The sequence below is a fragment of the Astatotilapia calliptera genome, chromosome 10 (assembly GCF_900246225.1).
Source record: "Astatotilapia calliptera chromosome 10, fAstCal1.2, whole genome shotgun sequence".
NCBI lineage: Eukaryota > Metazoa > Chordata > Actinopteri > Cichliformes > Cichlidae > Astatotilapia > Astatotilapia calliptera.
Window position 1 is genome coordinate 12,572,847 of NC_039311.1, and position 25,147 is coordinate 12,597,993.

Sequence of the window (25,147 nt, forward strand, 5' to 3'; positions counted from 1 at the left end):
AGGAACCCAGGAACAACTGAACCAACGTAGGGTCTTACAGTGGGTCCACAGATTTCAACCCGATACTTACTGGTAATCAGGGTGCCGTTGCCTAATCTGTAGCGGCCTTTGCTTCCATCCATGGACATTCCTCTCAAGACCATCACTGACCTACCACAAAACCGGTCGTGCTGAGCGATGGTGCAGGCAGCATAGCATTTTCCACAGCTTGTCCAGACCCTTTCATGTCTGTCACCTCTTCCCATGTGTGAAAAGCACAAGGCAAAAGTGTTGTACTTTCAATTTCTGGTATTCTATGGCAAATGCCAATCAGGCTCCAAGGGGCTCAGCAGTGAGCACAGGGCCACCTAGAGGACATAGGACTAACTAAGAACCCTCTCTGTTATTTCCCTGACCACATACAGTATGTTTAACTAATTTAATCCAACACTTTGATTAAAAAGTGTTCCTTTTGGTTTTTGAGTAGCGTCCATCCACCAAGCAACAATCCAAAGCAAATGCTGCCCGTCAGCTTTGAGTATGGAGCGAGGAATCCAGGTCATCGTAAAACATTTTTGTTATAATTCTGAAGTTTTAACTGTTGTTTCAATTTATAACTATTGGGATGTATGGAAAAATATGCCTACTGCTAAGTATGTGTGATGGACACGATGGGCAGTGGACTGAATAAGAAGTAAGCATTTTTGTCCATTGAGCTGTATGAGACATGTCGCCCTTCATTTTCAATACATGGCCACACGTGCACAAATATATAATCATAGTCATGCAGATGAGTTTAAAAATTAATGCTTCGTTTCAAACACGATGGGGTGCTACTTATTATCATGATTATCTATTTTTATTGCAGTTCTTTGCTCTATTTTCTCCTTTAAAAGTGTATCTCACACACAAGCTGAAATGCTACAGCTGTCAATATGAAAGAAAATAAAGCTACCATTAAAAAAAGTTGTGCTATTCTCTACACAGATACATTTTAAAATGACAAAAATCATTCACTTAACTGCAGGAGGAATTCACACATCACCGCGATCCGTAAGAGTTAGAAGTACCTATATTTCACGTAGTAATGTAGGGCAAATTGAGCGGGTTACTGTGGCAACTGATGGTGCTCGGATCCCCTTTGGAGTGCACTGCGCATGCGGAGTAGTGTCGACACAGACTTTCGCAGACAGGAAGTGTGACCAACTTTTTCCACCATCCAGCCGTACCTCGGCTCTTTACATCACCCTTTCTCAAGTAATCTCATTACTTTCATCGCACACGTATATAAGCAGAGGAGTGGGCTTTACTTTTAGTTTCACCCTGGTTCCGTTTATAACAGCTTTCCTGTCCTCTCACAAACAAGCGTATGCCCCTTTAACTGAGAAAGAGGGGCCGCGCAGTCAGACCTGCGACCGTTTACAGGCTGAGCCTTCCCCTCGCTCCGGGATTCATTCATAAATAAGACATCGTTTCGGCGTGGAAAGGCTGACTTTCTCACTCGAGAGCACCGGATGCGAACAGCGAGCGGGAGTCAGACACTTTCGCCTCCGCGCTCGGCGAATGTGGATCGGGGGCACGGCTGACAGCGCAGAAGTGACTTTCCATGGCTGAGCCCCCTGCTGTTGAGTTCATGTGCGAGTCCGTCAGGAGGCAGCTTGACAAGCTAAGTGCGTTTAGACCAAGTCTCACCATGCTCGCTTCCCCGCACTGTTTCGTGATTTCTACGCGCTTCCTCTTCAGCCGGGGCAGCCTGCTTTAAATAGCTCGCCTCTTCCTTTCTTCTTCTGGTTTACTCTCTACACCCATCGGTCTATCTATATCTATACACATCTATTACTTCCAACAAATGACAGTACATCGGAGGAGGGGTGGACCTGACGTACCGATGGAGCAGTGAGTTATGGCAGCTAAAGAGGAACTGTATGCCAAAGTGACCCCGCGGAGACAGCGCCAGAACCGGCCGAACACCATCAAACATGGGTCCACTCTGGACGTACTGCTGTCCATGGGCTTCCCCAAGACCAGGGCGTGAGTATACGCAGCTTCACACACTGCTCACACCATTAAACACTGTAGAGCTGACCATCAGCAGCCTGTCAAAGTTTTCCTTTATCTGCCTTTCGGCGTCAACACCAGCAGCTGATCAGCAGCATCTCTGCAGCTGGAAGGAGAGGCAGCGAGTCTGCTCAGCTGTGCGTGTTTATTGATACATATTATCGCCCGTGGGGTCTTCTCAGATGACTCCCGTAAAGAAAAATGCTACAGCAGCTTTACACAGTAGGATTTCGGCTTATCTATTGTGCCATGCGTTACTTCTTTTCTTTTCTTTCTGCGGTGCTGCAGAAAGTATTTAGTCCAACAATATGAACGCAAGCTACTCAATCTCAGCTAAAAAAGACAGCAACAATGACTTAAGCTCAAGTGTTGCCTCCCCAGCAAACCAAAGTACCTCAGTGCTGCTGTGCACGCACCTGTCCGTGTGTTGTTAGGTCTTCTTCCCACTGCTAGGGTAATAAAAAAATGACAGGAGATGTTTAGTGCTGTCTGAGGCAGTCTTTTTTTTTTTTGCTTTTGTTTTTTTTTTAATGAGAAGCTGACCCCCTGGGCCTCTCTTGGATGTGCCTCTCAATACTTCTTTTCATTCATCCCTGAGCAAAGAAGTTGCCAGGAAACAAGCAGTACTGGCTTGTGATTGTAGTCTGTGGATTATGTAATTATACTGGAAAATGACAATGTGTGATCTGCTTACTACTATTGCACCCCCCCCCTCCCCCCCCTCAAAAAAAAATCATATAAATAACACATTTTCTTATAAAAAAATGAGGGTTAATCAACAGAAGGATGTGTTTATTGAAACCAGGAAAGAAGAGAAGTTTAAAAAATGGATGCGCAGCTTTGTTAGTGAGTAAAGTTATGAACATTTCTGTCGCTGAGCCTTTTATTTCACTCGAGCCTGTGGGCAAAGGAGCGTTTTATCAAACATGATGTGGTTTGTGTAACCCGACATACTGAAGAGGTGTCAAATTTGAAGTTCTGCACAGAGCTCGGTTTTTACATCTCAGCCTCCTCTCGCTGCGCAAACTCCACATAATCACATAATCTGCAATCATAGTGTCTCTCATTGCTCGCTCTGCCGTTGACTCCCACATTACATATATTTCAGCAGCCTCATCTTCTCACACAAAAGCCTTTCTGTATGTTCAGCCTCTCCCCAGGTATCAAAAGAAAGCTGAAATTACTGCCACAGCAGACAAAAGTGAATTACCTGAGAGCGCCGCGATTAACGTCGAGCTCTGATGCTTGTTTTGCCGTCTGGATCGTACAGATAGAAAACTGTCTGACCATTTAGAACAAGGAGTCAGAATTTAGCAGTGACAGTTGGCAGAGTTTTGCAAGTAGGCCGAAAGTGTTGAACAGTCTTTCGCTTTTGTTTAAGATGCAGCGTCTCCAAAATTAAGCCTTTTTATCGTCTGCAAAACTGGCTGAGGTCATCCCGGCTTTGATCGCTCCAGGCTGAAGCTCTCACTCGTTCTGCACAAAGAACCGATGCAGACAGAGCAACCTGTTTGCCAGGGCTCGCTTCTATTATTGATGACAGACTGATACACTTTGATTTGATTGAGGCTATTACATTCATAATGGAGCAGGATTATTAGGAGCCACTGCCTTCAAGGCTGTCTGGCCTCTCTGGCCTATTTATGATATTAGAAAACAAACATAAAAGGTGTTTTGTGCAACACTAGAAAGCCTCATGAAGTGTGAGGCTCCTTTTTTACTTATATGACTAGTGATACCAAAATATAACATGACATTTTTATATTTTTGGAGCCTAATTACATGTGTGACTGCTTGCGGTTCTTTATCCCATTTTATTTTTAGGGAATCAAATATGCACAGGTTTTACTAACCATTTTCTGGTCTTGAAATAACTGCACACAAAGCTATTTGTTTTTTTCTCTAAGTGGAACATTAAAGACGTAAAAGATGAGGCGATAATGTCGCTCTGTATCTGATCGATGTGTAAACAGGCAACTGCTTTCGGACACGCTTGTCACGTCTGCTTTATCAAGCGATAATGCAATACGTCCCAGTGTTGTCTCTGTACCACAGACAGCTTTGCAGTAACCCTCTCTAAATGAAATACTCGTGTCAGAAACGGAGAAATCCACGATTAAGACATTTGGGGGCTGTAGTTCGATTCACTTAAAAGTTATCTGTGTTCTGCAGATGTGTTTCAAACGGTCAGAATCTACTCTGACGACCACGCCAGACACGTTGCTGTAAAATATCAAAAATAAACATCTGCTTATTAGGTTTTGTTGTCAGCTTCTCTCCCAGTTGGTATTGTGAGAGGGAGAGGTACTAATAGGAAAATCAGTTATCAGTCATGGCTCGAGCGAACAGCAGCTTCATTGTGCTAGAGTTCTTTTTTTTTTTTTTCAGGGAGTAGGGAGCATGAATCATGTACACACACGCATACACGAACACGGAGAATTGGGCTTTCTGTTTTAATTGGGCAGCGAGGGGTCTGCTGAGTCATCCAGGAACTGGCTTGTGTAATCAGATAGGACATGGACGGACAGTGGTCTCTCTTTCTCTGCGATAATGGTGTCAGATGGTTGGAAGACGGTTGGAAAACTGAGCCTTACAACACAGACTTGCCATAATAAAAGACCGAGGACATGATATAGAGTTAAGCTCCTTTTATTTGGATACTTTTTCTTTTCTAGAAAATAAAAATGGCAAATATAATTTTATTTTAAATAAAATCTATGCCATAGTGAGCAATGTAAAGGGGCTGGACCTCTACTGAAGACAACTGGTGTATGATCACAGCATCTTTTCTATGGTAAAGAAAAGTGCTGAAACTCTCCATTATGTAGGCTCATCATTAACTAATCCCTCTGCAAAGAGAAGACTTCAAGAGAGAAAAACGTAGCGATTTCAAGGCGCAAAACACTCATCAGCCTCAAGAACAGAAAGGCCATTACAGAGCCGAAAATGGCCAAGCCGATCACTTGACTGACTTGGCCAGTCGAGCATGCATTCCACGTACTGAATGCAAAAATGAAGGCAGAAGTACAAATAAAGAACAGCTACACACAGCTGCAGCAAAGGCCTGCAAAGCATGACAAAGAAAGAATCTTTGGTGAGGTCCACAGACTCCAGACATCGTGCAAAGGATCCTCAACAAGATCTTAAACTGAGTCTTTTTACATTATAGTGTGGGGGGAGGAAGTGCGTGCAAAAATAGCTGTAAATGCAATATCTTTGTTAACCACGTCAACACCTTAAGGGTAAACAAATTCTGCACATGAAACAGAAATTTGTGTCCAAAAATATGGAGCAACTGTGAGTATCGGGCTAGAACTACCGTTTTGTTTTTGAAGCTACACCGAGCCATCTTCTGGACTTTTGGTGATCTTTTGTTGTGATGTTATATCCAAGCTTCTGGCCACTTCCAGATATGGTCTGTATAATTACAGATATTTTGTAAACAATATGTTCTGGGAAATTCCTTGATAAAACATTTGCTTGCATTACTGCCACCGTAGTTAAATATTAACTTTTGCCATGAGTTTATATCCCCAGTATTCTCCGGCCTGCTATACTTTATCAGTAAGGCAGTTGCTCTGTCTTCCTTCCTCTGTCCTGACTTGGATCCTGACTTTTCTCTGACCTCCAATTATCAATAAGTGTGTAACGTCAGAGCAGTGTATTACCTGAGGCTAAATTTGACATAACTATGGTATCGGCTGACTGTAGGTACCTGTGCCGATGGCAGATTTAGGCGCAGTTTTACAGCTCATGAGAAAGTCAAGAGAGGAATTAAGCTCTTGATTTAAACAAATGATGAACTATGTTAAGAGAAACTACGAGAAACAGACAGCGTGTCTGCGGCTTCTTCATGTCAGCCATGCATGAAGCACAGACCTGCCTTGAAGCAGCTGTAAGAAAAAAAATGTGACTGAAATAGAAACAAATTAGGATATGAGCCAGCATACTAATTCGTTAAAATGCCTTACCTCAGTGTTTATTGTGGCAGTTTGGAGCAACTGAAGCGTGAAGCTGATGACCACAATGCAGCAGAACAAGAACCGCAGGAACAAAGAGCAAAGCGGGGAATTAAAAGAGTAAATAAAATATTTAGACACCCTTTTGCTCACTTTTACTTTCATGCTAACAGGATGTAGACAAACTAGAAGCGGTGAAGGCTTTTGTAATGAATTATGCAGCATGACCACTTCTCAGTCAGAAGGTCTGTGCTTCATCCCAAAAGTCACATAAACTCTCGTGCATCCAGGATTGTCACACAGAATCCAAAATCTGAAATAAAAATATATGTTATGGGGTAATCAGGTGATCAGGTTTTAATAAGTGGCGTATTAGAAAATATAACATCATAACTAAACACAAGTTCTAAGAAAATTGCTGCTTTTGAAAGGCTGGGTCTGTCTAATATCTGGCAGTTTAGCATAATAAATGCCATAAATGTGCCCTTCATTTGTTTATTTGGCCTAAATCTGGTGTTGATTGTGAAATAGAATGCAGCCCTTCTGAGCTCCAGTATAAACCCTGACAAATGCTGACCAAAAGCCTCTGTTTTGTATTCCTTAACACGTGCAATTATCTTCAGGCACTGCCATGTCTGTTGGTTTCCGACAGTGTGTCTAAAGTGAAGAGGGCGATGGCACTGCGGTTGCTGCGCTCTAACGTATCTATGCTCAGATAGCATAATATGTGGTAAATTTGTCGTTTCTGTCTTTGTTTCTGTTCTTTCTGTCTGTAAAGGCTTTTGTTTGTTTAAGAGGAAGTCGGTGTGGGACAATGTTCTCTTGCCTGCATCGGTTTCATAACTCCCGCCTCAACCATAGCAGCTACATGCATTAACTTTACTCCCGTGTAACACGCACCAAAGGCATCAATGAGGAACCGTTTAAGTTTAACTGAGGAAATCTTACAGCAGTCACTCAGTGTAGCTCACGAGTACATCAGACGTGTTAGTGGCTGCTTGCAGTAACAAACTCTGAGCTTGCATTGCAGACGGCCAAGAGGAAGTCGCCCATTTCCGGAAGTGGCTTGTGACCTTTAGAGTGTGCTCGTTTGAGGGTTGAAGGGTGGCTGACGCAGGGGATTCGCACGTCTCTTCTGCATTGTAAAAGCCTTTTATACCTCTTGAGTTGCTGTACTTTTTTTCTCAGTAGACAAATGCAAAACTTTAGGAAATGTAAACAGTTAAAAACTCTATTTAGATTAAGCTTGTATTTGTTAACCTGTCGACAGGCCAATTTTAATCTGACCTTTGAGACCTGGAAACAAAATTTTCAGGTGTAATTTAACCCCAAAAAACCCCCAAACTAGAATAAAGATCCTGATTTTAGCTTTCAGAAAGCATCCATGTGCGTGCCAACTGCAGCTCTTGAACATTTGCTGTTTTGCTTTGCTTTGCATGACACATCCGCGGACTTTTGATGAATGCTGTGCTATGCGTCACAGTTTTGGCACCGAGCCTCACATATTCTTAGTGAAACATTTGCCCTGTGCACTCATTTCACTGACGTCACGGGGCACTAAAAATAGCATGCTAAAACAGCACACTTTGTTTTAGTTGTTTTAGAAGCATTTCTGATCAATTGCTCAAACGGCAAAGCTCGGCGAGCGACTAAACATTAACTTTAGTAACACAAACGGCTCACAGTTCATTAACTGGTGTCAATCTCTGACTTTCTCCGTCAGATCTTGTGGATTTGATGTGTCGATTGTGTGGAAATAATGAAGAGTAGAGGCCCATGTCACGGGCCGTACACTGCTTGCTTTGTACGGCAAGCAGTGTACGGTTAGAGGGGTGATACTGAAATGTTGCTTTGATAGCTCTAAAGAAAGCTCTGAATGTACAACACCAAGAGATCAAAGTATATATATTTATGTATTCTCTAAATTTATTTCTTAATTTTTTTCAGTATTGAGTTTTTGTTTTAATTCAGTTTAGTTTCACTTAGTTTCCTTATTGCACTTCAGTTTTTATTATTTGAAAAAGCTAGTTTTTGTTTAGTTTTCAATATTTTTAGTTTTTGTGTTTGTCTTTTTAATTACTTAAATATTGAGAGTATTTGTAAGGGGCAAGATTTAGGAAAATCCGAATTGGTATTTTAATAAACTGCTCAAAAAAATCATCAGATCTCAGTGGGAAAGTGATCATGCTGGATATCTATACTGATACGAACTACGTAATGTTTTAGGAACACGTTTGATGGAAACGAAAATGATCAACTTAGAGAGGACTGAATTCAAAGACGCCCTGAAAAAAAAGTGAGGTTAGGCGGGTTAGGGGCGACCGTGGTTCAGGGGGTTGGGAAGCTCATCTTGTAACCGGTTCAATCACCAGCTCTCTCTGTCTTGGTCGTTGTGTCCTTGGGCAAGACCCTTCACCTGCCACCTACTGGTGTTGGCCAGAGGGGCCGATGGCGCGATATGGCAGCCTCGCTTCTGTCAGTCTGTCCCAGGGCAGCTGTGGCTACAACTGTAGCTTGCCTCCACCAGTGTGTAAATGTGAGAGTGAATGAATAGTGGAATTGTAAAGCGCTTTGAGGGTCTCGAAAAGCGCTGTATAAATGCAATCTATTATTATTATTATTATTATTATTTTGCTGAAATGTAATTGCTGCAATTCAAAACCTAATGGCTGCCACGGTGCCGTTGCCTAGCCTGTAGAGGTCTGTGACCCACCACCAAACCAGTCATGTGATGTTAGAGGCAGTATAATTTTCTACATGGCTTTTCCAGATCCTGTACATGTGCTCAGGGTGAACCTGCTCTCATCTTTGAAAAGCACAGGGTGCAAGTGGACCTGCCAATCCTGGCATTTCATGACAAACGCCAGTTGGACTCCACGGTGCTGGGCAGTGAGGACAGGGCCCGCTAGAGGACGCTGAGTCCTCGGGCCACCCTCATGAAGTCTGTTTCTGATTGTATGGTCAGATACATTCACACTAGCGGTTCCTAGCAGATTGCTGCGGTCACCTCTAGTTTGCAAACACAAACACTACAAACACTCACAAGCTGAGATGCCGTAAAACTAAAGAAAGTGTCATTAAAACTTGAAATATCATTTGTCATATATAACCTGGCTTCTACACAATATATTATGTTGAGAACCAGTTAGCTACCAATATATCTTTATGTCATGTTATAATGTCATCATGTTGCCTAACAACTGCCTAGCAATGGCTTAAAATATTTATTTGTTGCGGTTATGCACCTACAGCACCTTATAAAAGCATCATATTGTTTTCATTTCAAGCCATTTCAACAGAACAAACAGGCCAAACAACACTGATGCACGGGCATCTACTAGTAGATTAAACAGACAAGATAAAACAAATTAGCTGTAGAGGTGTTAGCAGGCAAATGTCTAAACATTAGTGTGCTTACAACTTTGCGCTGCTTCCACTTTTTGTGCAAAGCAAATTGACCTCAAAGATGTGGCTAGTTTAATAGTGGGATTTTCAAACTTTTCAGGGTCAGAGATGGATCTCTTGATAGAAAATTTTGCAAGGACCTTTTTATAATCCTACCACAGATAGCTGGCTTAGTGTCACTAACTCTAAGGAAACAAAATGCCATAAAGCATCTCTTTCAACATATACAATAAACCTACATAATGGAAATGTTAAGTCGGTGAGCATTATTGCTTTGTTGGCATGAATGCATCAGCCTTGTTGTGTATAAGGATACTTGTAGGCAATGTATCGTGAACTATAATGATGAATCAGCTGTTCCGGCCTCATGTCTGGCGTGGGCTTACCACCCATTTGCATAGTCTGCTAGATTGGCCGAAGGGGAGCCCCTTTCCTCTCCTGATGGGGGCTTTCCTCAGGCTGCAGTCTGGTTTTAGCAGCATCAGTCCTCTCAGCCCTGTGGCTGTAATAAGTGGCAAAAACTGTGTGGCTTGTAAACAGGAAATGTTCATTTGCCTATTGAGTGAAGTCAGGAGGGGGCCCCTGGGAGCATTTAACACATTTGTGTGTGTCCTAAGATGTGTTGATATGCTTCTTTTTTTAACTTCTGTTCTTCATTTGTGGTTTGCTACTTCTTTGGAAATTTATGTAGCTAACCTGCATGGAAAAATATCCAGTTCAGCTGTAATAAATAGTCCGCTGTATGTTTACACGTGTGAAAAACCAGAAACACTGCTGTTTTAACATGCAACACAACACTTTATCTGAAGTGGGCTTAAATGTGGAAACAGGAACTAAACACAGTTGCCATGTGTGGCTGCCATGAAAAGCTGTTTTCTGTGTTGCGTGCAGCCGTGGTGCATGTGCAAATTAAGTTAAAGCTCCATTCAATAATAGTCACTTTCTCTTATACTTCGGCGTGACAGAAACTATTACTAATCCAGAGTGCGTTCACTAACAAATATATATACTGGAACGACATAGAAAAACCATTTGAAACATGGAATTAATTCATGGTAAAAGAAAACGCATCGACCACTATAGTCAAAAAGTCTTTGCCTTTTTTGGCATTTAACATTTTTAGTAAGTGAAGGCTGGAATAACTGGTTCAACTATTTTGTTTTCTGTACTTATGGCAGTGTTGTCTTTATTTATCATTCTACTCTAAAGTGGTTAAGGTGCGTATATTTATTTTTAATGAAAAAAATAGACAATATTCTGTCTGTCAAGACTCTACATCTTGTCCTCACTTGGTCTTAAAATTAGTTAAATGTAACCATTATATTATTTATTTAACTTATAGATTCGCCTTTAGCACCAATCCAGCCGTTAAGTCTGACGTCACTAGCCGTGTCTGGGCCTAAACTCCGCTGCAGGTCCATATATCAAACGATCACTATGGCATTACTGAGAGTTGAAAAACTGTCTAAAGTCTTTCATCTTTAATAAAATGATCAGCGTTCTGCTCTCCCAGGTGAGTTTAACAGCTAGGCATCCATGAAAACGGAATTTATGACATTCAACGGAGTTAGAAGTTAGAAGCTAGCGAGCTAACTCCCTGCTATCTAAATACAATATAGCATGTCCTGACTACCGGGTTTTGGAAACAAATTAAAATTATCACTTCCAACATAAATGAAGACAGAAAACTAAACAGCAGTGATGTTTGTAGGGTTACTGAAGTTTGGCTAGCTGGTATATAATGATGTGCTACGTGACCGCTAGCGACACAGCTATTTTAGGCCGGGAAATAGGATTCATCATGTCATCACTTAACGACCGGATAACTGTATGACTGTCTCAGTCTCTCACATTGTTGTGGAGGATGTTTGACCCACTCTTCTTTCCAGCGTCGCTTTAGTTCAGCTGACTCTGTAACATTTTGCCATACAGACGACTTCGTGGTCGACTCAACGGCTGCGAGGTGCTAAGGTCCTTTTACTGAAAAACAAGCTGAAATCATCACACCTACACCACTGTGCTTGACAACCAGTATGAGGTGTTTGTCCTTATTAGAAAACCTTCGAAATGTACTCTCTTTTTACCAAGACTGCATCCAAATATCTACACTGATATGATCTACATGGGTTGTGCGACGCCTAGTTCTTGTTATCAGTCATAACCACTCTGTAAAGTAGGCACTCGTCTGAGGTTAGATTATGAAATGCAGACAGGCATGTAGGAATTTGCGGTGGCGAAAGTATACATGACACCTTTAAGCATGTCTGTTGGTGTACTACGACTTCCTTGTGGTCCCGCATGTCAGTCAAAATCAGACCATGAAAGTAAGGCTTTAAAAAAGTTAAAGATATTTCTGAAAACGGCCTCACCACAGCTTGGAAATGATTGCAAGAAATACCAAGAACAACGCATACTTAAATCAGCTCATTTCTTTTTCCAAAACTATTAGAAATGTGGGAAAGTTTAATAAAGAAGGCACCAAATTTGAAAGTGGGGTTTTGAAAAAAGTATTGCTACATTTATAATTTAGTATGAGGATATTTCATTTTCAAAATGTGGAGCAGTTTATTATAATATTCCAATATGAGCGTTAAAAATTGTGGAAAGATTACCTTCTTTATTAAACTTCTGGCGAAGGAATACATCACATGCATGTGATTTCTTGCTTAATCAGTATCTTAATATAAAGATATTCTTTTCTAAGGGAACTATGCATGGAAGAGCTCATCGTGAGAACATTACACTTACAAGTTCCACCAGAGGAGTCACACTAGAGGTTTGAGTGTGAATACTCTGGCCACCTGTATAACGATTCCAAAGTGAGCCATCAAGCACAATCATGAAGAAAAATGGTAGCAAAAAAAAAAAAAACACAGCACAAACCACAGTGAAACATGCTGCAACGAAGCAAGCCTGGTGGTATTTAGCACGGCTTCCTCACAGGAAGAGGCTCCTCTGTTTCTCCAGGCATGAAAAAACCTGCTCGGTTACTGTTACCTACTTCAGTCGAGGACACTCTCACAAAAGACATTCGGAAATCTCAAGAATTTTATTCATGGATTTAATAAAGGAGGAAAAATCGACAAGTTTCAGGCAGACATATTTCTGAATCGGCTGTTAGCTGAAACGTATGATTTGATCAAACGTGTCAGCATCGATGTTTTTACTTTGAAGTGTTGCCAGAGTCGGTAATGATGTCCTTTTCACGTGGACTGATCCACGAAAAGCTTAAGCTTAAACTCCAATCTTGTGCGTTACATTTTCAAAATACACACATACAAAAAAATCTTTTGTTTAAAACATTGCCCTTTTTAAAAATCTGTGCCACACAGATGAATAAAAAACGGCAACACCATCCTGCTTGATGTTGTGTTATTGTTTATACATGGATCGGGGGTTCTTCTCCTTTGAAAAGCTTTAAAAAAAAAGGAAGATTAAATTCAAGTGCCATTGCATCAGTTTGCTCTGTGACTCCGCACTAAGAGCATTACTATTATTTAATATCGCAAGGGTTCACTCTCATAAAATACCAAGGAGATAAGAAGCAAGAATCCAATGTTCCAGCCTGGATTGGATTTTGTGACGTCTCAGTCACATCTGCATGTAATCCCATCATGCCTTCTGAGAGAAAATCCCCTTCTTTTCCTCCTCCACACAGAACCAGGTGGAATCTTTTGAAAAGGACAACTGACTCTCTTTCTTAAAACCTCCTCCTTACAGTGGTGGTGTAGTGCTAAAATAGCATAAATAATAGATTAACCATAGACTAACCAAATTTTTTGACTCTCACTGTAGCTGATATATAACTCAAGTCTTTATGTAGATCTGTGTGAGCCATCTGTTAGGATCCTGTAGGCTTGACGCTCTCAGCGTGCACGCTGTGCTCTTTCAGTGCGCACTGCCCCAGGGTTGGGGGATTTCGCCGTATCTAGGACCCTCTCACTGGGACAAATTTAAAAATAGCTCATTGAGTTCGAACATCAGGGCGGCACAATGAACTCTGTCCGCATCACGCTATAAATTCAGTCAAATGGTGACCATACAATGATGCAGAATACGACCCCTTGTTCAGTTTTATGGCTCATTAGAACTGCCATTAAGAGTACCAACAAGCAAAGCTCTCTTATGTGAGAATAGAGATATCGTTTAGAAAAATGTGACATTATTTTGAAGGTTTTGCTTTTAGGGTTATCTGTTGCAATGAATGAGAGCTAAACAGACTCAGAGTTCTGCTTTATTTTCAAGCACCCTACAAAGCTCAAAGGAGATGGAGTTGGGTGGCTTGTAGCTGAGCTTTAAAGCTTAAATGCTACAAAGCAACGTGCAGTTACTTAACATGAATTCCCTGTTGTTTAAACATGAAACTGTCTACTTCCTTTCTTTACTCGTTTATCAGGAATCCAGCTCTTACAGGCTGTAATACCAAGCATAAGATATATTCGACAAAACAGCAAAGTTTATGCTACAGTGCACCAAAGATTTGCAGTGCGTGTATGCTCTGAACCTTCTAAATTACCGTCTCTTGCAGATATAATCTGTGTTAGTCCTCTAAGAGCTGAAGAAACCTCCTTGAATCAGCAAATCCCTTCAGAGGCAGCCTGCGATAACAGAGCTTTTATAAAAAGATGCTAATTAGATTTTGAACACTCGAGAGTAATCATTCAATCAGCTCTCTGTTTCAGGAAAAAAAGAAAGAAATTAGAGTATAAAATGACACAGATAAATCTTGTGGTAGGAACCGTTCATTTTATATCATTTTAGAACCAAAGGCGTTATTTTATCTGTCATTTATAGCAGATCTTGGTATCGTGACACAGGGGTTTTGTTGGCCTACATTTTTAAGCAATGAGACGAGTGATTTGAATGTGTTGTTACCGTACTCGAGTGTGCTCGGCTTCAAGTTCGACCTCAGTTAACACTAACACAGGGAGATGCATCTCCCTGTAGGTGGCCACACCTAACTGATGATAGAACCAGACTGTCCTAGTGCATTCTTAGTTCTTAGCAAAGAAGCTAGCTGCTTCAAGTCAGAGTGTTTCATGAACCTCTGGTATGAATAATGAAAGAATCATTGTGTGCTTTCTGTCTTTTTACTGGTCTCTCTGGATGTTTGTTCTTTGTTCACAGTCACACGGAGACGCAGCAGTCTCTTCCTAATAAATACAGTCCGGAAGAGAAAGTATTGATTTGTGTGGCTGTGCTTTGATCTCCCCCTCTTGCTTTCTCTTCCTGTTTTGCAGCCTAAAAGCTCTGGTTTCGACAGGAGGGAAAAACGTCCAGGCGGCTTGTGACTGGTGAGAGCAACACATGCGCACACTCATATTTACGCTCCCTGTTGTTATTGCTTAACAGGAAATCAAATGGATATTCTTGACATGGCAAAAATATACTGACCTAATGTAACATTTTATTGACACATCAGATTGCATTTACAACCATCGCTGCCCTCTGCTGGACATTAGCTGCTCCTTCCTTTTTATCTTCCATTATCACAGCTTTTTTTTCTCCCTCTTTCCACTTGACGTGATCTTGGTCACTCCAGGCTCTTTTCCCATGTCGATGACCCCTTCCTGGATGACCCTCTACCCAGAGAGTATGTGTTATATCTGCGACCAAGTGGGCCACTGCTCCAGCAGCTCACGCACTTCTGGAAGCAGTCCCGCCTGTCTTGTGGCAAGAACAAGGCACACAACATCTTTCCCCACATTACCCTCTGCCAGTTCTTCATGGTCAGTCTCAACTTCCTGTGTGTGTGTGTGTGTGTGTGTGTGTGTGTGTGTGTGTGTATTTAAATTATTTGTGCTCACCCAGAGGAAGTTGTTTTCAGTTTCTGCAAATGTACAGTAAACATTTAATGTATGCTGTCACATTTCCGCGTGAAGCTTGCTGCAGAGAACGCAGTGAACAGTTTAGAACTGAAAGAAGTGCTTGCAAATACAACATGTTAGATTTGAGTTTGCTGGATTGGTTAACCTCCTGTAACCTCTTTGTGGTCTTCAAATTTAAAATCTGTCCCTCAGTTGTTAGCTAACTTATGACCCAAGTTCCTCTTTGTTAAAGCATTACGTCTATGTGTAGAATTTCAGCCCAATTTCTCCCAGTTCAAAGCCTTGCATGCATAGGCGTGCATTGTGAGACAGGATTTGAAAGTGGTGAGTGTCACAGATGTCAAGGTGCGGAGCTGAGCAACTGAAAACTCTACTGTAAACATCATGGTAGTCAAAGGGACTGTGAGAAGAAGACCTTTGGGGCCAGTCAGGAGAAAGTCAGAGTTGCAAGCAAAGCAGATTTCCTGGAGGTGTCACAAGTGGGAGAGTGGTGTTAGGTTTGGTAGACAGGTAGAGCTGGATGTCATCAGGATAACAGTAGAAGCTTATATTAAAAAGTTGATTAAACTTACAGAAAATATATTCAGTGGAAATAAATAAGTATGTATGTAAGTATGTTTGCACTAAACTCTATATTTGCCCATGTACAGATTGTTTCTGAGATCACTAGCAATGACAGAGTGTTCAGTATATCACTGAGTTTCCTGTGTTGTTATCTCCTTTACACTCAGTGTACTGATGCGAAGGTGGAGGCTCTGTCCGATGCTCTCCAGACCACCATGGCCAAGTGGAAGGGTCGCATACCTATGCCCCTCCCCCTGGAGCTCTATGTCTCCTCAACCTTCATTGGTCTCTTCGTGGAGGAACAGATGGCAGAAGTTCTGAAGAGTTTTGCTGCTGACTTTGCCACTGAAGCCGCATCAAAAGCAGGTTCAAGTCCTCTTTTTCCCTTTGGTTAAGAGGTTATACATGAACGCTGTCTTGCAGACGCAGTGTTGGATACTAATGCTCCCAGGCTCTCTGCAGCAATGATTTAGTTCAAAGGAGTAGACAGACATTTGCATGCCTAATTGCTTTCTGACTAAGAGTTTTATGAAAGGATCAATACAATTCTCTCTTGCTTATCCCATGTATTAGAATTATTTGGGCAGAACTGCTTAATGTATTATTATTTGGGGCTTGGCTCGCTAGTTGATACCATATCCTGGAAGTTCCTTTGCCTGGTTAAGAGAGTCCATCATGTAGCCATTGACGAAAAACTACAACCATGGAACTGTATCATGGTACAGAGCCAGGCTAGCTAATAGTAACATGAGAGATAGGCTGTATGCTATCGTCAAGGTTAAAGGTCAGAAGTGGTACTAGTATTTTCTATATTTTCAACTGGTGCATCCCAAGAAACCCTTAACTTTTGCATGGAAAAGGCACATATTAGAGTTAGGCTTAATATGGTTGGGCTGAATTGGGGGTACTTGTAGGCTTTGGAAAGATGCTGAAGGCCAGGATCCAGGTTTTCCCACATAAATATCCCACTGTGACACGATCTGTAGTGTTAATTACTTTACCTGCCAGTGCTTTTATTATTGTGGATAACTGGTGTGTATATGCTGTTCTTTTTTATCCTTAATCCAGATGTTCATGTTGAGCCCCATAAGAAACAGCTTCATGTCACGTTGGCTTACCACTTTCAAGCCAGTAGCCTTCCGGCTTTGGAGAAGCTAGCCAAAAATGTTGACGTGTCTGCAGGGTGTGACTGGCTGGCCGTGCTCTTCTCCAGGGATATTCGGTTTGCTAATCACGAGGTACACTCTCATTTAGTGCCATCTCTTAACAAGCATGTTTCCGCTCCTCAGTTGTAGCTCGGGCACTTGAAATTGCTGCCGTCTTAATGGCTCTTAATCATCTGGCCCCCCGCAGACACTGCAAGTCATGTACCCGTACATGCCTCAGAACGATGACGAGCTGGAGCTGTTGCAAGGAGACTTTATTTTCATGTCTCCGATGGAGCAGAGCACCGCTAGCGAAGGCTGGGTGTTTGGCAGTTCGCTGAGTACAGGGCTGTCCGGCCTCCTGCCTGAGAACTACGTCAACCGTGCCGATGAGTCTGATACATGGGTCGTCCATGGGTAAGGAAGGGAAACAGGGTTGCTGTGCCCTTTTTAAAACTATTAACAATTTAAATCATTTGTGTTTTGTTTTTTGTTTCATTCTCTAGGTCTTTCTCCTTTCTTAACTGTGCCTCTCCATCGAACTCTAGCAGCACTGTTGGTGGGCTATTTTTTGATGGACAGCAAAATGACAGTTTACTTGACAGTCTTGTGGATCCTCCCAGCCTTCCAGGCCTCTGTCTTCCTATGCAGGTACAGCCCGTGTTAAAGTAAAAAAAAACAAAAACAAAAAAACACCACAAACCTCACTGTTGTCCTGTAACAATCCCAGTAAAGAGTTTGTTAATGACAATAATTACTGCGTGGGCTCCTAGCAGAGGCTCCAGATTAGTGCATGTTGTCTTTAATGACTCAGTTTCAAACAATTCTAATCGTAGGTGTCAAGACCAGCTAGTCAGCCGTCCCTGTCCAAGATGAGGCTGTTTGTGTGTCGCCATGGAGAGAGGATGGATGTGGTGTTTGGCAAACACTGGGTCACTCAGTGCTTTGACTCCAAAGGTAAGGGTTTAATAGGGGGATGACCATGTTTTTTACACATCAGTATGGCATTAAATACGTTTAACTTGATTTATTATATTTTATTTGTGTTGTGCAGGCAGATACATTCGCTCTAATCTCAACATGCCAACCAGTCTCCCAGCTCGAAGTGGTGGGCACCGGGACTTTGATAAGGATTGCCCAATTACTGTCTTTGGCGCCACACAGGCCCGTCTTGTTGGTTGGTATATTTTACTTTTATATCATTTACCAGTGTAAAGCTATCTGAGATTCTGAAGAATTGAGCTTTTTAAGACTGAAATGTTTTATTTCCCATACTACATGACATTCTTGCCTGTGGAATCACACTGTATTTTGTCCTATCTCAGGGGAAGCCCTGTTAGAAAGCCATACAACAATAGACTTTGTTTACTGCTCTCCTTCTCTTCGATGCATTCAGACTACTCAGCACATTCTTCAAGGTAGGACCTCATCTTCACAGGCGTCAGTGTACTGACACCAGCACCTACTCAGCTTCTTTCTACTGTGTGATATTTTCAATGTTAGCTTTGAGTCATAAATCTTTAGTTCAGGTCTTATCACAGTGAGGCTTTTCTAGGTCCATTTTATAAAGTGTAACGGGACCTTCGTAGTATTTAGACACATCAATATGTCTGCTTTAAAAAGGCAAATCCTTTTTAAAGGTTACCTCGTTTGCACATATTTATACATTTCCTTTACATTTTACTCCAAAAAGAGTAAGTCTCAGTTCAACTCTCTGCCAGGTCTCCAGCAGGACGGAAAGACAAAAATCCGTGTGGAGCCAGGATTGTTTGAATGGACCAAGTGGGTTTCAGGTACATGTTTACCTTCCTGGATCCCTCCAGCTGAGCTGGCTGCTGCTAATCTGAGTGTGGACACAACATATAGGTACACAGCAACACTAACACTATGGAGGTTGTGCTGTTTTCTCTGATCCTACAATCTACTTCACCCCTAGTATCTATTTCGTTTTTCTCCTAGACCTCATATTCCCATAAGTAAATTGACAGTTTCAGAGTCCTATGACACCTACATCAGCAGGAGCTTCCAGGTGACCCGAGAGATCCTGACTGAGTGCAAAAACTTGGGTAAAGTATAATAATTAACATGTATCCAGGATTTTTAAGTAATTGCTTAGTAAGCATTAAATGTTGCCAACATTCACAGGTTAAAACAGCCACTTTATGTAGATAAAACTGTAGTTTTCAGTGTTGTACTTTTACACTTCTTAGCTAGACTTTTTAGCTCGTAAAACACGCGTATCCAAGAAACTAAACATCATCAATGGCTTAGTTTGGGACAGAAAGCTTATGGTATCTGAGGAATGTGACTCTATGTTCTCTACCTCTTTCACACAGGAAACACGGTCCTGTTTGTGGCCCATGCTTCCTCCCTGGAGGCCTGCACTCGCCAGATACAAGGCCTCAACCCCCAAAACTCCAAGGACTTTGTCCAAGTTGTCCGAAAGGTCAGTGTAGCGTTTCAGTTTCGGCGCTTCTTTGATTTCCTTTGTAACTTCTCCCTTTCCCAATGCTTTTTTTGGACAACATGCACATCTGTGTCTTCTTTTGTCCAGATTCCTTACTTGGGATTTTGCAGTTGCGAAGAAATGGGAGAGACTGGGGTGTGGCAGCTGGTCGACCCACCGATTCTGCCTCTGACACACGGGCCCAATCACAGTTTCAACTGGAGGGAAATGCTAATGCAAGATTGAAGGATTTGCTCTTTGGCTCTCTTATCTTGAACTGCTGAACAAAAAGTGGCTTCCATCAAAAGACATCATGCAAAAAACAAAAAGAAAAAACAAAAAAGAAGCGCATAAATGAAGGCAAATGTATTCAAACACACTGCTCAGGAACGGGAATGTACAGTTTGTGTGGAGATTACAGAAAAATGTGTTACAGTTTGGGCGGGACTTTGCTGCATTATCCTCAGCGATATACTTGTTAACCCAAAATGTAGAGGTGCTGCGAGGAATGCAGATGGCTGTTTGATTTGTTGATGGTTGCCGATGAATCAGGTTTTATGTCACGAGAGGGTGCCTCATTAAACTGTGTCTGCGGGCCCCTCTTTGGCAGAGAGGGGAGTGGGTGACGACTTTGTGTTCTGCTGCCTTCTCACACACTGTGACCAGAATTAGTTGAGAAAGACTTGTGTATCAGAAAAACTATATTGCCGTGGGTCAAAAATAACTATTTAACTTGTAGCTGTGACCCTCTGGTGAAAAAAAACAAACACAAAAAGCACAAAAGAAATGTTGACAATCAGACAGGGAGGAACTGATCTTCATCGTTTTTTGGTGCTCAGGTGGGTAGCTTGTTATAGGTTTGATTCCTGTAAAATGTCATATCATTTTCTTCTGTGTTGACATTTACATGGCCACATGACTCATTTAATCTTGCTGTAAGCCATGGCCTATGGGATTTGTCTGGAGACAACCAAGTCAATATGACCAAGAAAATTTATATGATAATATACAGAATGTTGCTGTGTTGTTGTTTTTTATCGACTGAACCTTCTGCTTGCTTTCTCTGACCACGACAGTACTTTTTCGACAACGTGATGAATTTTACTTTTTCTGGATTACATAAGATATCAGTTATTTGCTGCATGAATCTGAAAATCCACCGATACTCTAAAAATTAATAAAACAAGGTTGTGGAGCTACGAAGGCCAGCATATATCAGCCCTCCATGTCTTCTGTAAAGACCTTACTCCCTCTTCTCGTGCAGCAAGAAAACGAGCATAAGTGGACACTGCAGTGCAGTAGAGCAGTGCTGCCAATATCCCCTTACTGTAAACTGTCTGCACAAATGCATATCAAATAAGTTTAGTTGCTTTAGGGTTTATTCTGTACCAGTTGCAACTTCTGATTTGTTTTTAAAACAGTAATGAATACAGGGACATCAAACTCATTTTACACTTTGATATTAAATCTCTGAGCACAGGTTTAATGTATTTGTATTTTATGTTATGTATGTGTGGTGCTTTTGCACCACTATATTTTGGATACAATGTACTCAACACCATTTATTTGAAGGCTTTAGGTTTTTCTTGTGTTGCAGATAAATTGCATTTTATTAGAGCAAGCTATTCAGCAACATATAAGTAATTAAAATTATTAAAGAGACATACACATGAATGTATAATTATGACAATATGTATAATAATAATATGTATGAGTCTGAAAATTGCCATTCTACATAATTAGTACAGGTACTATTTGAGGTACCTGTACTATATATGTACTTCAGGTATTTTAATGTTTGATTATACAAACTGAGTACTGTTAGGCTACCAAGTAAGGTTGTAATTTTTACTAAAGTAAAAAGTCTGAATGCTTTTTTCCACTTTAAAACAACTGTCCACCGCAGAGTTATATTTAAAGTCTTGTGCAGAACCCCTGCGCATGAATCTGAAAATAATTCTTTTCTATGATAACTTTATTTCTGATTAAATATCTGGATTTCCTGGAGCCCCCTGTGCCACCCTATTTTTTTTTAAACCCAGTGGCATACATCTCTGATTAAAAACACTTGTGCAAGTCATAAACGAAAAGGAACTAGTTTTTTGCAGATACTTAGACCATTCACACATTTTATTTTCAGACATCATGCTGCCAGTTGTGGTTTATAACATTTCAGACTTCCGTTTCTTTCAATTGCCTACTATGAACCTTGCACTGCCTGCAAAGAGGATTTCTTGCTTAATGTGTGAAATTTATCAACATTTTATGAATCTGAAATATTAATTTAGGACATAGTATTATTTGTGAGTTTATATAATTCTTCTATGCTAGCTAAAAGTAATTGCGCTAACCTGTTCACCTGAATTTCCTCCTAATTGTTCGAGGCGCTTAGTATAATGCACTTTTAATAGTGACGAAACTTTAAAAACTACATTTTATTTTAAATCCGTGGGACCACTAACAATATCTTAAACTCACTACAGGTTAAAGCGCACAGGTGAAAAGCACCTGGGACATGAATAACTACTGTATTAGCATGGTAGCCCCACAAATGAAACTTTCTAGCTAATACAGGCTCTTCCACGTGATATGAGAAGCTGAGGAGAATATAAGGTACGTTTGATTTATGGCCTACTGCTCATTGCATAGTCTAGTTGTCAGAGTAGTTAAAGCCGATATAGTGTATAGCAAATATTACATTAACAGTATATCTTGTAGTATGTTAAGAGGATTGAAGATTCAAGAGTCAGTTGCTACAGGTGGCGCAAAAAAGAGACTTAACATAAACATACTGACATAGTATAAATAGAAATACAATAATTAAACACAATTTACTGACATGTAGTAAAAAGTAGAAAGTGTGTGTATACACACACATATATACACATATGTTTATGTCTACGCTATTTACAGGCTGTGCGCATGTCTATGTAAAACGTATTCAAGAGGGTTGTAATTGTGTGAAGCTGAGCAGTATAAAGTGCACTTTACATGAGTTATTTAGCACATTATAAAATGTATATAAAGAAATATGTCAGATTGAAGCAACATAGCTCAATCCGCCTTACAGTGTTTTAGATACTGTCATATGAAGTGCCTTTAGTTTCAATTCTTGCTGTAAATATGTAGCCTCAAACCTTTTTTTGTTATTACTGGCTTTTTTGACAACTGTAGGGATTATCTAAGGATATGCATCTTGTTCTAAACTGTATAAAAAACGGAATTATTACAGAATTTTAAATATAAATTATCACTAGGAGTAAATTGAGTGCTTCTAAAATCTTTGTCTGCGTTGCCCGCATTTCACTCACACTTAAACTCTTGGCATGCAACACAGCGCCTTCTAGCACTCACGCTAGATGGCGCTGTTAAACCAATCTCAGAGTCCCGCGTAGTCAGTTACTCACAGGCTCACGAACACTATGAGCCAGCAATTTCTAAATTCTGCCCCGGGTAACATGTAGATTAACACTGATCCTGGTGTTTGATTTGTTTTGCCTCAGAGAGCTGTGTGTTGGGCCTGAGTGGCATTTAAACTAATTCAGTTGTAGGTTCCCTGCACTAAAATCTAAGAAGAAAAATAGGACTTTATCTAAAATTGTCAAATGTAGTTTTTTGACAGTGAAAATTTTTATTTTTTTAAATTGGGAATCGGAAAAACATGGATTGTTTTACTTAGCAGCGATTACTTAACAATTGCTTTTGATTGTTATTAATAATACATTACGAAGTAGTGTAAAAGACTAATGTTTAATGATAGCTGATCAACACATCATAAAGAAAACATCTACATAAAAACAGCACAGTAGATATTTTTTAGGGCTTACTGGTTCGGTTATGATGGTTTACATTTCATGTATACATTCTTTGGTAAGGCGCTGAGGGTAGTCGCAATCTTGACCAACATCCCTTTAAGTATTCTGCAGGTGTTCATAACTTGATCACACATGGAAATAATCTCAGTCTATTAGTTAATTAATTTAGACAAATTAATGTTCAATTCAGCACAAAGAAATGCTTTAACAAAAGTCTGTAAACACAGTTCTATCCTCTCCGTTGGTGCAGAGGTCAAGCACAGGCAAAGAAAGCATGCAGAAACTGAGCAGATATTTTTGTTCAGAGGTGCGCGATTAGGCCTTGGCCCAGTATGCATTCTCCTTCGTCGAGTTATGCAGCCGCTGTGCTACACTTAAGATTGAATAACTAACTAATTGGGGTTAGGGTTTGGAAGACCTTAATTTTTAATGCTGAACAATGAATTGGTATTTTTAAAAAGGATTTCTTCCTTTATGCATGTATTTTCTATCAAATGAGTCTTGAAACATCAGTATGATTTTTTAAAACTTATTGTGTTATTACTACTTAGATAATCTCTTAACTATATGAGCTGTTTTTATACATCGAATTTTTAAGTCTGTCCTTCTTTCCTGTGAAAGCGCATTAAAGTTTTGGGTTTTTGGGGGGAACTTTGGGCATGGATTGCAGTGTAGAAACTGGAATATTAATTTAGTCGTTACGGTGATTATAATGTGAAACAGTTACCTGTTTGCACATCTGTCTGGCTTTCATTTTGCAGTTGTGTCAAATTAAACTCAACTCACTCTTGTGTGAGATATCCTGCTCTTCAGTTGCTAAATGCTCCACTGTGTTCACAAGCTGTTTTCCTGCTTTGACTGTGTGCTGTTTGAGCAGACCACTTAAAGTGTTTTCCAGAGCTTTTTGACTAAAAAAAGGGTTTTTGGGTGGGAGCAGTGAATCAAAACTGTGGAGCTGCCAGCTTTAAAACCCAAACGGTAAGCTGAAAAATGCTAAAACGAAGTTAAAAACAGAGGTTTGTGACTTCTTCCATTAGAGATAAGTGCTATGAAGACTTTCACAGTCCAATATTAAGGTGATCTGTAAATAATAGAAGAAGATTGTCGTTGATGAATATTTATGGGCTTGATTATAATGTAGATTTTACTCTGGGTTACATGTGCCACAATTACATTGCTGGTCTTTTTTATTTGTGTCCTCCGTCTAAACTTTTTGGAATTCAGAGTTATTGTGAGAGGTGTCTCTTGGCAACTTTGAAGGTCTTCAGACACATTGCAGAACAGCATTGGCAGTTTGCATGTTAGAGGAATCTAAAGTGGCTGTCATAAGTCCTTGGGCCTTCGTGTTGGCAATAACATGAACCAGATTACTGGGGGTCCTGACATATAGCTAAGTCAGTTTGGAAAAGAGTCAAAATTCTTGCTCTGTGTAGCGCCCTGGCTAGTTTATGACAAAACCAAGAATTATAAAAAAAACATTTTTATTTCAGTCATTTTTATTTCAGTCATGCTTGACAGCATGACATCAAATGTGAAGTCATTGGCTTGTCACTCGAGCAAAGCAGCTCTAGCAAATAAACATGAAAATGTCAATTTTTCACAGAAGCACAAGCTTAGGATTAGGCAACCAGTTCCTGCAGAGCTAGTCATTCTGACCAGCGATAAGGTTGGACACAGCTGTCACGAGTTAAGTGAGGCCATAACACATCATCACGATGAGCTGAAGTGCCTGCAGAGTACAAGAACAGAAAAACATGGATATACTGTACTGTTACAGATTGACGGATGTCTTAGTGTTAGTGCTTCTCAGTGTGGGGTACAGTTATTAATCGACTTTGGATATGTGGATGGACTTAAGCGCAAACATCATCAATCATAGTGGTAGCAAATGAACAAACATTTTTGAGAGCTAGCAGAAGCTATTTGAAAGCAGCATCCCTCCGAACAA

The 25,147-nt window shown here is 40.7% G+C and overlaps 1 protein-coding gene across 1 annotated transcript; it reads left to right on the top strand.

The window, feature by feature from the left end:
• Positions 1-1,307: 1,307 nt before the first annotated feature.
• ubash3ba (ubiquitin associated and SH3 domain containing Ba) lies at positions 1,308-21,391 on the top strand. The gene is made up of 15 exons (XM_026182197.1): positions 1,308-1,649; positions 1,836-2,010; positions 14,642-14,695; positions 14,944-15,130; positions 15,961-16,159; positions 16,862-17,031; positions 17,147-17,355; positions 17,445-17,589; positions 17,775-17,895; positions 17,993-18,115; positions 18,264-18,356; positions 18,660-18,804; positions 18,898-19,004; positions 19,275-19,384; positions 19,493-21,391. The coding sequence occupies exons 2-15, from the start codon at positions 1,883-1,885 to the stop codon at positions 19,628-19,630; spliced, it is 1,929 nt and encodes a 642-aa protein (XP_026037982.1). The 5' UTR covers positions 1,308-1,649; positions 1,836-1,882; the 3' UTR covers positions 19,631-21,391.
• The last annotated feature ends 3,756 nt before the right edge of the window (positions 21,392-25,147 follow it).